The 11,798-nt window shown below is 45.0% G+C and overlaps 2 protein-coding genes across 3 annotated transcripts; one reads left to right on the forward strand and one right to left on the reverse strand.

Annotated features, from left to right (window-relative positions):
* Positions 1 to 513: 513 nt before the first annotated feature.
* LOC122618810 (mitogen-activated protein kinase kinase kinase 4) lies at positions 514 to 11,148 on the forward strand. Of its 2 annotated transcripts, none has more exons than XM_043795390.1 (7): positions 514 to 1,085; positions 5,509 to 5,709; positions 6,089 to 6,870; positions 6,928 to 7,441; positions 7,498 to 10,213; positions 10,636 to 10,815; positions 10,884 to 11,148. In XM_043795390.1, exons 1-7 carry the CDS (start codon positions 847 to 849, stop codon positions 10,968 to 10,970), a joined length of 4,719 nt encoding a protein of 1,572 aa, XP_043651325.1. In that variant the 5' UTR covers positions 514 to 846; the 3' UTR covers positions 10,971 to 11,148. The 2 variants fall into 2 exon arrangements, with proteins under 2 accessions (XP_043651325.1, XP_043651326.1); XM_043795391.1 differs by lacking the exon at positions 514 to 1,085 and adding an exon at positions 3,259 to 4,840.
* A 98-nt stretch (positions 11,149 to 11,246) lies between these two features.
* On the reverse strand, positions 11,247 to 11,563 carry LOC122618812. Its single transcript, XM_043795393.1, has 2 exons — positions 11,533 to 11,563; positions 11,247 to 11,455 (listed from the first exon to the last, which is right to left on the reverse strand). Exons 1-2 carry the CDS (start codon positions 11,537 to 11,539, stop codon positions 11,247 to 11,249), a joined length of 216 nt encoding a protein of 71 aa, XP_043651328.1. The 5' UTR covers positions 11,540 to 11,563.
* Between the last annotated feature and the right edge of the window lie 235 nt (positions 11,564 to 11,798).

Below are 11,798 nucleotides of genomic sequence, written 5' to 3' on the forward strand. Positions count from 1 at the left end.
CAGTTTCAACTGCATGGGTTATAAAATGTATATGTACTTTCATACATTTTAAATAATTTAAATCAAAATAATTGGTTAAAAAATGCTTTTGTTAATAATATTAATTGATCTTAGGTTACCAACTTCTTTTGGTTTTAATCTTGAGCAAAATGACTTACAAATTTTGTAATCAAACACCGAAAGTAGAACTAAACCGTTTCTGATATAAACGCAAAAGTGAATAAATTTAAATTCGAAATCTTAAATCCCGCCCACCTGTTACTAGTTATTGACGTTCTATACGATGGTTTAACGTTGCGCAGAAGGGGAACTTCGAACTTAATTTAAAAAATTGTTTGCCCATCTTGCTAAAGGCAATCTACCAGTAATATATGAGCAAAAATTTATATCTTTGAAATACTCAACTCAGTTTTCAGTTCTGAGCTTTAACCAATTGTTGAACGAAAAGTCGATGCGCACAGTTCAATTTATCGCAGTACTGCCACCTCTAAAGCTCTCTTCTCTCTTAAAAATGCCGGGCGACCTGAGTGGCTCGAAAACTTTAGTTAGCTGATTTTTTTTGGCCCGGTAAGACGTAAGGCACTGTTCTTACCTGTGTGCCAAGTTCGCGAGTTTGGGAGCGCGTTAAACGTTATGTGTTTGCTCGCCGTGAAAGTTAAATTAAAATAAATCTGATTATCGCCAGGCAAAACAAAAAAAAACGCGGCGCGTGCTTACTGAAGTGCAAGAGTGTATTGGTGCTGGAGTGAGATAGTGTTGGTGCACTGGTGGCTGGCTGAGCATGTGTGTGTGAGCAGTAAATTCCAAGAATATAACAAAAGCAAAAAACAACAGAGTTTTGCAAAAATGTCAAACAGGAGAAGAGTGCGAACAATTGATTATCTGGCGCTGCAGCAGAGTTTGCGTTTGCAAAAGGCACCGGCAACAACTAACGCAGAGGACCAGTTGGACAAGGCGGGGGAAGAGGAGAACGGCAATGGGCATCATAGTACCGTTACAGCTGAAACACCACCCCCACCACCCATCCCGCCCATTCCGCCCATACGATTACGACGCGAGCAGAGCGTCGAGGAGGATGTTGCAAGGTGAGCCGAGCACTTCGGTGATTTTCGAATTTCTGGGCTTTTCCCAACACAAAAAGAAACAAGAAAGTCTGCATTGGCACGTAACAGCCGCTCTCTTTCCCATTTCCTCTGCCCCTTCCTCTCGCGCTATCTGTCGCGGCTCTGCTCTCAAAGCCCTGTTTGTGGTTTTTCCCTCTCAGTTGCTCTTGCTCTTCGCTCTCGCTGTGCATTTCACCAGTTTTAATTGTTTAAACGTAAACAACGTGTTTTTGGGCCACGTTATCTTGTTGTTGCTTTGGGTGGCTCAACGAACCCCAGAATTTAGCGAACTGCAAGACAGGCACATAAAATGAACAGCAACAAATTGCGAATTCTGCCTGAAATTGAACACTTTGTGTGCAGCGCAATTAAAATTCTGCATAGGTGCACTGCAAAAAAATCGTTAGTATTTGTGTAGGTATTTCATAAATTAATTCAAATGCATATTGTGGCATACCAACGAAGGAACATGTCATATTTTTCAAGGAAACCATGTTAATAATACTAACTTCATTTTGAAAAGATATCTTCGAGTCTAAGCGCTCTTTTATGTAACAAAAAAGATTGTGACCAACAAGTTTTCACACTTACTAAAGAGCACTCTTAAATATTTTATAAACTGATTTTAATGTGTTGAAATATTTTCAATGGAAAATCCCTAATTGCCAGTTGTTAAATCGGATATACATTGTAAAAACTAAGTTTCTTTATTATATACTCTCTGCATCGCTTTTCGGGGTATTTCGGCATTTATCATAGCCATATTTGTGTGGGGCCGCCTCAAGTCTTCCAAGATATTTGCTGATAACGCTGACGGTGGCCTGATAACACATACACATTCTCACCTTGAGGGAATTACGGATACCTTTTCCGCTGTTTTTTTGTTGCGTCTTTTGCGCGGGGGCTTATTCGTAATACACTTAATTTTTGATTTGACTTTCATGGGATGGGTGAGTGTTCATGGGGGTTTCGCAGGAAAACACGAATGTCGTATTTTAGCAGGAAATTTGCGGCAAACATCAATTTTATTTTGGCACCTGTTTCTATGGAAACTAAGTGAAATTAGGCGAGATTTATGATGTGTCTGCTGCTTGCTCTCTTTTGTGTTGGTCTCTCTATATTTTAATACCTGTTAATTGATAAGTTGAATGGCTAGCTGGAAAAGTAGGTAGGTATAAAAATAAGAAAATGTTAGTTGATACTGTACAACAACCTAGGCTAACATTACCCAGCGATCCTTTAGAAAAGTTACAACCTTTACAGGGTAATCGATAGTTCGGTCATCTATAAGCATGGCGCTCATTTGACTTTATCTCTCATTTAATGCCGCCAATCTTGTTCTTCTTCAGTTCGTATACCTGTTTTGGGGGCAGGGAAGAAGAAGATACGGAGGGGAGACTATTGGAAGTTAAAACGCGTTTAATACGTGCGTTTGTCCACTCTGCTTTGTAACCTCTTTCGTTATTCTGTTTTCAAATCGAATTCGCTTTCTTCTCAAATCTCCGTCCATAATGTTTTCTGGTTGTCACCTGGCTAACTGAATGGAATTCCAATGATTGAAGGTCTCTGGCTTAACTGTAGTTGGTCGAGAGAGAGAGAGAGAGAGAGAGAGAGAGAGAGAGAGAGCGAGTTAGATCGCGCTCTTGCAACATTCATATTTGTACTTGAACTTACCTCTCTCTGTCCCTCTCATTCTTCTGCTTCACGCCCTCTCGCTCTGGCCAGTCTGGCATGAGTACAATCAAATCAGTTGGTTATAATTTTGGGCTTTCGTGTGTTTGATAAGCATAATTATGGCGTCTACATTGTACACACATATCAGAAAACATTTCCGCATGGCGCCCACGCACACACACACATATACGTGCAACTGCCGTTTACACTAATTTTAGAATTTTCTAAAATGTTTTTAAATGCAATGTTTACTGAAGAGAACAGCATAAACATGAGATTCGGAGATTGTGTATGATTTGTTTATTCCATTTATCTAAATTAAAAACCACTCAAAGTCTTACATTAAAATAATGTACATATTTTCATATTAAATGTAATTTATTTGAGTACTTTTGTTAATTTTGTTTCCTTAAACTAGAAAAATCCGGCGTTATCTTCGGCCAAGGAAGAAACATAGTCAAGAAACATAGAAAACTTAAACTAAAAACTCTGGTTTTATATTTAGATTTTTTTACAATAACTAATTTTGATTGCGTGTCCGATTGGCCACGTCTGTTTTCAACTCACTTTGCACGAACTCGTCCTATCAGTCAATCGGGTAAATTGATCGGTTAGTCATCAACGGGGACCACGGTGCGAATGTGCAACTTTTATGTATATCTATAAATATGAAGTATACGCACTGCTGGTCACGTGACAGTAGATTTTCATATAGCGCCAATGAAGTTGATTGACTAAATTCGAATTCCGTTTGTTGTTGTACTTCTTTGGAGAAAAAATACATACACTGAATGTATAGCTTAAGTAAACAGATTGCCTATTAGGTAACAAGCGCGTACATAATAAAATGTCATAAATTAATAATAAATATACGCGCGGTTAAGACAATTGCGAACCACAAACAAACGCAATGCGGCCCACAAACGATCTGATACCCCTTTGCGTTCCACAACAACACTTAACTCTCTCGCCGCTTATCTCATTTTTGTGCTCTTAAATTTGAATCGCTCTTGCTAAATCATTTGTATCTTCTCTCTCTCTCTCTTTCTCTCTGAGATGCCACAAAAAAGGTCTAAAGTTTAATGGCAGGTATGCTAGGTTTCATAAAAGTCTATATTTTTTTTTGCATACTTTTACCTTTTCTACGACACTCTCAATTAGTTTCTGACTGAAATGAACACATGTAAATGAGTAACCGAACTTTTTAAAAGCTAAACCGACATCTCCGATTTGAAGTGGCCACCCACTAGTTGCTCTCCGCCGAGGGATGCGTCGGTCGGGCGCTCACCGCTCGCGCTTTTCAGTTCGCCGCGATTGGCAGTGAACAGCAGTCCACTTTGGGGGCGACACCGCTTCGTTGCTTGCGCTACATAGAGATCCGTATACTATACGCATTGGCGAATATATGGAGAATATTCTCGTTAAAAGTGCTAATAAATTGACTGGCTGCCGCGGCAAGTGCTGCGCGTTATGAAATTCGAAAGGGTTCGGTGCGAGGCGTGCGAACTACTGCCGCCTGCTTGTTATTCGTCGTGATAAACCAGCCGGAAAACTACACACTACTGCGGTGGGAGATAGTGCATAGCCCACCCCACCAGTGAGATCCATCGATCGCGTACCGCGTACCGCGAACCGGGTAACGGGGATCGGTCATCCGGCCCAGTCCAGTCCAGTCATCGTTCGCTGGCTCGCGTCTAAAGTTCTCTCCAGCTCCACCAGCTTATAATTGTGAGCTGTTGCTTTTTATTTGCTCTCGGCTCGTTCCGCCGCTGTTTTTGTCCCCAGAGTGGGTTTTGTATGGTGCGGTGCAATTAGATGTGCATAAATCTGGCTCGGGCACCCACCGGAGACTCTGAAAGTAACAATAGCCCTCGATTGCGGCGATTAAGCACAGTTTAAAACAGCGGCATTATCAACCAACCAGCTGAGAGCAAAGACGAGGATTGCACTCCACGGTTCTCTCTCGTCTGGCTGCGACTCGCTGATTACTGCCGGTTTTGGAGCTATTGGACTCGGCAGACAGTGATTCCCCGGGAGGAAGTCTGCAAAATGCGTCGGAAGAAGTGAGTGAACCGCGCCAATGATGAAAAGGCTGATGAAAAGTGTGGCGCGATTTGCACAACAATTGCACGAGTAATTGCCAGCCATTTTTTTACTTTTTTTGGTTTGGAATAAATCAAACCTCTGCTCAAATTAGGGCATAATCGCAGGCGTGACAAGCGGCTGTCTGCAACACCGGCAGCAGTCAGATAAGATAAGGATGTCCTGTCCAAATCTCGCCGCTTTCACTCCGTTGGATACACCGCGAAGTTTTCATGAGATGCACACGAAAAAGTTTAGAAATTATTTTAAGAGCGCGAAATTGAAAATGATTTAGGAAAATCTCAAAATACCTTCTTGATTTATCTGTTCAATTGTCAGAGTACTTATATTGTTATCAAAGCTCAAAGCTTTATAAAAACCTACAATACATATTTGGAATATGGCCACAACATGAAAATTATATTTATTAACTTAGAAAGATGTACAAAATAATGAGTGAAAAATTCGTTGTTCGTTGCTATTTTCTGAGTGCATTATATTTATCTGGGTTATCGGCGATTAGGCGGCACTTGTCCGCCGATACAATTAGCGAAACAATTAGGGAAAGCCCTCAGATTAGTGCAAATATACTATTAACCATGACATACATACATTTAACCTCATCATCAACCCTTTTCGGATCTTACAGAGTGGAGTATCGTGTGAAGCAGACGCCTTCGCGTCCAGTGCAGATGGCTCGGAGTCGAATTGGAGCTCTGGAAGAGGACATGCCCCCAGAGGATGAGTTGGCGGCGCACTATGAGGCGTTCGGCACCACTCCGCCACGTACCAGGCTCAAAATCAAGAACCGCGACTGGGAACGCAAACAGAAAGTGGTCAATGTGACAGCGTGAGTATCCATAAACAATACAAACGGGGTGCTCCATATGGATAAGATATATACGGCACCAGAGAGGACGCGATAAGGGTTTGCGTCTGTGCTAAGTACGTGATCGGGACTAGTGACGAACGCAGACCCACCAAATGACCATATGCTACCATATGTCGCAGTTGATAATAATGTCCCAATAAATGTCCTGTCTTTTGTTTAAAAATTAAGTTCAAATATAGATTATAAATATCTCATATAACTGTTTTGAAATTAAAATTTAGAAATACATAGGTGCTTAAGAATTTTAGGAAAGTTACACACCTCTTACGTTGATAATTGTATCTGCGGTTTTTTCTCAAATTCTCATACCGAGCACTTTCTGAACTCTTTTTCTTAGTTCCGCAGACTTACCGGCCAGTGTGGGTGGCACCCCAAAAAAGACCAGGACAGCCAGATCCCGCGTCCTGCGACGCAACACTATGGACTGCGCCCTGCTCAACGAGATGTTTGTCAACGATGAGAACAAGCGGACGGACAAGCGGTTGCAGTCTCTCCTTCGCGACTCGGAACGGGAGATGAAGAACTCGTTGGCCACGACGGCGGTGGCTCCTCCACGAGGAAATAGCTTCCACGAGACAGCTCATCCACTGGAGTCTCTGGACCAGATTATGCCGCTCAATTCGGAGACGATGGCGCCGATTCCACTGCGAATCGCTTCCAAGGTAGTGGAGAGCTGCAATCGATATCGCTGCGTTTCCTCACGTCCCATTGGATATCGGTCCTCGGCGCCGCCTTTGGCTTTTGCTGCTCAACTTCCCGCTGGAATGCTAAGAAGTGATGGAAGAGCAACAGCTGGGTTGGGAAAAAGAAAGGACTTCCATGAGACGTTTGCCAATCTAATTAAGCTCGGTAGCGTAGACCGACAGGACGCAAAACTGTCACAGGAGGAGCATACCTGGCAGACTGAGCTGAAGGATCTCATCTGGCTAGAGCTGCAGGCCTGGCAAGCAGACAGAACTGTGGAGCAGCAGGACAAGTACCTTTTCGAAGCGCGACAGGGAGTCTCCGATCTGCTCACGCACATTATAAACTACAAGTTCCAGCCGCGTTATCGCCGCGAGCCGAGTCTGATCAGCCTGGATAGTGGCATTCATTCCGACAGCAACTCTAATGCCAGCTGTATGTCAAACCATTCTTCAAAAGCAAACTCTTGTTCATTACTTAAATCTATTCCAGCTCCACTGCCCAGCAAGATGTGCCAAGGTTGCATGTCGCTGTACTGCAAGGATTGCATGGATCATCAGGAGTTGGCGCTGCGAGAAGTAGAGGGTATGCTGACGCGCCTGGAAGCTGCAGAGGCACTCTACCCTTCCTCACAGGCCATGGGCGCCCTGCATCCTATTTACAAATCACAGAGTTTTGTAGGTCGCATCAAGTCCATGTGCTTATGGTATAACATTACCAAGCAAAACAAGTTGAAGCTCAGTATTCTGGGAAAAATTCTGGCAAGACTGCAGGACGAGAAGTTCTCTTGGCCCGTGTGCACTTCGTCCTACATCGCCTCCGACAGCGGTAGTTCATCAGCATCGGGTGTAGAAAACGATGACTCGGCTGTCAACTCAATGGATTCATCCAAGCCACCCAGTGTGGCCGGATCAGCCTCGCGGAAGGGTGTCACACCGTGCCACAAAGTGCAATTCATGCTAAACGACGCCACCCACGTTCCAGGCGAGACATCAAGTAGTAATGAGTAAGTAGATACAGTACGAAAACGAAGATTAAGATATAACTTACATTTTCTTTTAGATCCACGTCCACGGAGATAAGCCAGTGGTCCAGTGAGTGCTCTCACGGCCATATGCGCAAGGGATCCATGCACGACATCAACATTTTCAGTGTCGAGCCGTTGGGTACGTGCAGTCACAATGGAACAGGAGAGCAGTCTACTGGGCTGTATCGCAAGTTCATAGAAAATGTGCTCAAAAGTCGAGGACTGGCCAAGTCGCTGGCTTTTCTACACAAGCTGCACAACGTAGCATTGTACAAGGCGCACATTGCTCTAGAAAAGCCCGGAGCTGAAGACTTAGATTATGAGTCAGATGCAGAGTCCATTGAAGAAGACGTACCAAGGCTAGATCCCCAAATCAGTCGCGAACAGGTTGTGGAGCTGCGCACCTACGGCTACTGGAGCGAGGAAGCCCAATCGATAAATCTGCCCTCGTACATTCCCACCTTTGTATTTCTGAGCGGAATTCCCTTGCAGTTCATGCATGAGTTCCTGCGTATGCGTCTCGAAACGAGACCCGTTCGGCCCAATCCACTGAGCCTGGAACAGTTGATGAAGGAGCTTAGGGAGGGCTTGACCCTCGCCTTGACCCATCGGGAGCGATACCAGCGGCACATAACCACGGCGCTGGTGGAGAATGAGGCGGAACTGGGCAGTTACATTAGCATTTTAAACCACTATGATGCTACGGTGCGAAAGACTTTCGAGCTGTACTTGGAGTACATCGATCAACTAGTGCTGGTTGCCGTTCCGGAGGGCAACCAGAAGTCCGTCCTTGAGAAGGAGTGGATGTTTACCAAGCTTATCAGTCCCATGATAAAGGGCATGCACACGTTAGCATCTCAAAAGTTCTGTGGCATAATCAGCAAGCTTTTGCGAAGTATTTCCGAACGCCTGGTAAAGCGCACCGTTGAGCTGGATCAACAGATCGATGGCACAGCCGACACTGACGACAATGAGGAGGTTAAATGGCAATTGCTGACCATTTGCCGAGAGACTCAATCGCTGCTTACAGTCGAACGAGAGCGCTCCATTAAGGTGCTCTTCTTTGCCAAAACCTTCTGTCGCGACGTAGAGACGACGGATTTTCATCGCGAGCATTACGAACATGACGTGGCTAACCAGCAGCATGACTTCATCTGTTCGGACGTAAAGGCGGCGTTCAAGCTGTTGCAGCAGGACGTTTTGCAGGTGCGCAACAAGTTGACGGAAATAATTGAAGGCGTGCAAAAACGGTGCTGTTTGAGCAACATGCGAGATTTGGATGAGCAGGACAAACAGGCTGTTCTATCGCGCACTCGAGAGATTTTGCATCAGGGATACAAATTTGGGTTCGAGTATCACAAGGATGTCATTCGGTTGTTCGAGCAGAAGATTATGGACCAAAAGGACAGCGGTGCTCATACGGTTAATCTAGCTTTAGGAATTATCGCTTACGCTAAGATGTGGATGCATTTCGTAATGGAGCGCTGCGAGCGTGGGCGAGGAGTGCGTCCCCGTTGGGCCTCCCAGGGTCTGGAGTTTCTGATTCTTGCCTGTGATCCGCAAATCACCCAACACTTGGACGATGACGAGTTTGAGTCGCTAAAGCATCAAATGGACCGCTGTATATCGCACGTGGTTGGTATCACCTCGGAACCCGAAAAGGTCGCCAAGAAAAAGGCGTCGCCTCGCACTCGCAAGACTTCTTCGCCGGCCACTTCGCGTTCACGGACACCAACACGGACTCCAATGTCCGCTGGCATGGTTCTTAATCCGAATACACCGCCACTGCAATCACCACCGTACAACAAGTTACTGCATCCGCAGTTCAGCTTAAAGGAGGACCTGTCAGGAAACTCGTTCAGTTCCGTTGACAGTTCAGACTATGTTGATACTCCGTGTCAACGGAGTCCCAACGGCGAGCTGCGTCTGATGGTGCCCCAGACGCCTCCCACTCCAGCATCTCCTGGAAAGAGAAGCCTAGAAAGCACACCGCTGGCTTTGCGGCAGGAACGAGTTAGAGATGCCGTTAACCGTTTGGATATGGATCTGGAGGACGGGCTGCGCGAACGGAGGTTGATTGGACAGGTCAAGTCACTTAATTCCAGCGACAAGGTGCATATAAGAGCACGTAGCGTTCATTTCCGCTGGCATCGTGGTATTAAGATCGGTCAGGGACGATTCGGCAAGGTGTACACGGCGGTGAACAATAACTCGGGAGAGCTGATGGCCATGAAAGAGATCGCAATCCAGCCGGGAGAGACGCGAGCGCTCAAGAACGTGGCCGAAGAACTAAAGATTCTGGAAGGAATAAAGCACAAAAACCTGGTGCGTTACTATGGCATCGAGGTGCACCGCGAAGAGCTGCTTATTTTCATGGAGCTGTGCTCTGAGGGCACCCTGGAGTCGCTGGTGGAGCTGACTGGTAATCTGCCGGAGGCACTTACGCGCCGATTCACCGCCCAACTGTTGTCGGGCGTGTCTGAGCTTCATAAGCATGGTATTGTGCATCGCGACATCAAGACTGCTAACATATTCCTTGTGGACGGCAGCAACAGCCTGAAACTAGGCGATTTCGGATCAGCAGTCAAGATCCAGGCGCACACTACCGTGCCCGGCGAGCTGCAGGGCTACGTCGGCACGCAGGCTTATATGGCACCGGAGGTGTTCACAAAGACCAACAGCGATGGCCATGGCAGGGCCGCCGATATCTGGTCGGTGGGCTGTGTGGTTGTCGAGATGGCCTCGGGCAAGGTGAGTGCTTCACATTGTAGATAAGCATTCCGTACTACGGGCCGGAGTGTACAGTCCATTTCACAATATTGGACTATTCGTGCTTTGCTTTAGAAGCAATTCCTAAATGGCATAGTTTCATAAGTATCCATCTATTTATGCATTATGGCGGAGTGTTTTGTAACATGGCTTTAAATGAAATACATTTTTTGAATGAATGCATTTTACGAGTACAGTACTCTTTGCCAGTATTAGATAAACTTAAACTAGTTTTGTTTAGTTGTTGTTGTTGTCTCAATGATATAATTATATCTTCAAGTAATAACTTTACAAATCAAATAGTATACAAGTATACAAATATTTACACTTATGAAAATAATATCAAATTAGGCTGCTAAAATATTTGTTTATATGTATATTAAATATTTTTGGTTTCCTTACAGCGTCCGTGGGCCCAGTTTGATTCCAACTTCCAGATCATGTTCAAAGTGGGCATGGGCGAGAAGCCGCAGGCGCCGGAAAGCCTTTCCCAGGAGGGTCACGACTTCATCGATCATTGTCTGCAGCACGATCCCAAGAATCGTTTAACGGCAGTGGAACTGTTGGAGCACAATTTTTGCAAGGTACGCAGGCCTGTGATTAGCCCGCTTCCAAATATTGTTAATTTGTTGATTTTCGTTTCCATGTGCAGTACGGTCGAGACGAGTGCAGCAGCGAGCAGTTGCAGATGCAGGTGCGTGGCTCTTTTCGGCGGAACGTGGCGACCAGCAGCAGCTAAGCGCAACCTAGTGCCTACTTAACTAGCCCCCGTTTGTTCGGCTCACCCCTTCATATGATGCATATGTACATCCGGTGTGCATTTTGTTTAGTGTCTAATTTATGTGAATGCCGATTATTTGACTGGCCACGTCTGGTTTTATGTTTGACAATATATAACCCGTATAAAATAATCAAAAGCCTTTCGTACCGTACCCAAAATCATTTCATGCAAGTGAAAATTACACGTATTTTAATATATCTGCGATTTAGTTTTTAATTCATCAATTGATGATGACTATTCGTAAATTGGGTAAATAGTCGAAATTTCGGGCGTAGCATTTGTGGTCTCAGCCGATGGAGGTCCGGGGAATCCAGTGCCAGTCGTACCGTCGACGGGAGAACCAGTTGGCGGAGTTGGCTCCGGGGTGGCAAGACTGGAGAAAGCCGAGACCCACGAGGAGCACAGCATGAAGACCAGCCAGAGGCTAAACAGCAGGTTGAAGTCTGCAACGAATTGAGTGGGTTACTCGAATGGTCCACTCACTGATTGTTTTGGCGGCTAGTCCTTTTACGATACTTACATTTCATGATGACGACGTGTTAAAGACTGTTGAACTGCCCAGAATGCCCAGGGCCTTTTATTGAGAACCACTTGGCCATGGGGATAAATTGGTATATTTAATTAATTTACCAAAACACTGTTTATCTGGCATTGGCTTATCGTTATTTATTTGTTATCGTATTTACCACTTGGATATTATAAAATGCGCAACGCGGATTTCATGACTGTTTCAAGCGGAAGACGATTTATCTATTCTTAGAAGTCACTGAAATATGTGGCCAATTT

Source organism: Drosophila teissieri, chromosome 3R (genome assembly GCF_016746235.2).
Source record: "Drosophila teissieri strain GT53w chromosome 3R, Prin_Dtei_1.1, whole genome shotgun sequence".
Taxonomy (NCBI): domain Eukaryota; kingdom Metazoa; phylum Arthropoda; class Insecta; order Diptera; family Drosophilidae; genus Drosophila; species Drosophila teissieri.

Excerpts from the sequence above, each read along its gene's own strand:
- LOC122618810 (XM_043795390.1), top strand. The coding sequence starts at position 847 with ATGTCAAACAGGAGAAGAGTGCGAACAATTGATTATCTGGCGCTGCAG. Across the intron at positions 5,710-6,088 it reads AAAGTGGTCAATGTGACAGC|TTCCGCAGACTTACCGGCCA; the intron begins GTGAGTATCCAT and ends TCTTTTTCTTAG. Across the intron at positions 10,214-10,635 it reads TCGAGATGGCCTCGGGCAAG|CGTCCGTGGGCCCAGTTTGA; the intron begins GTGAGTGCTTCA and ends GTTTCCTTACAG.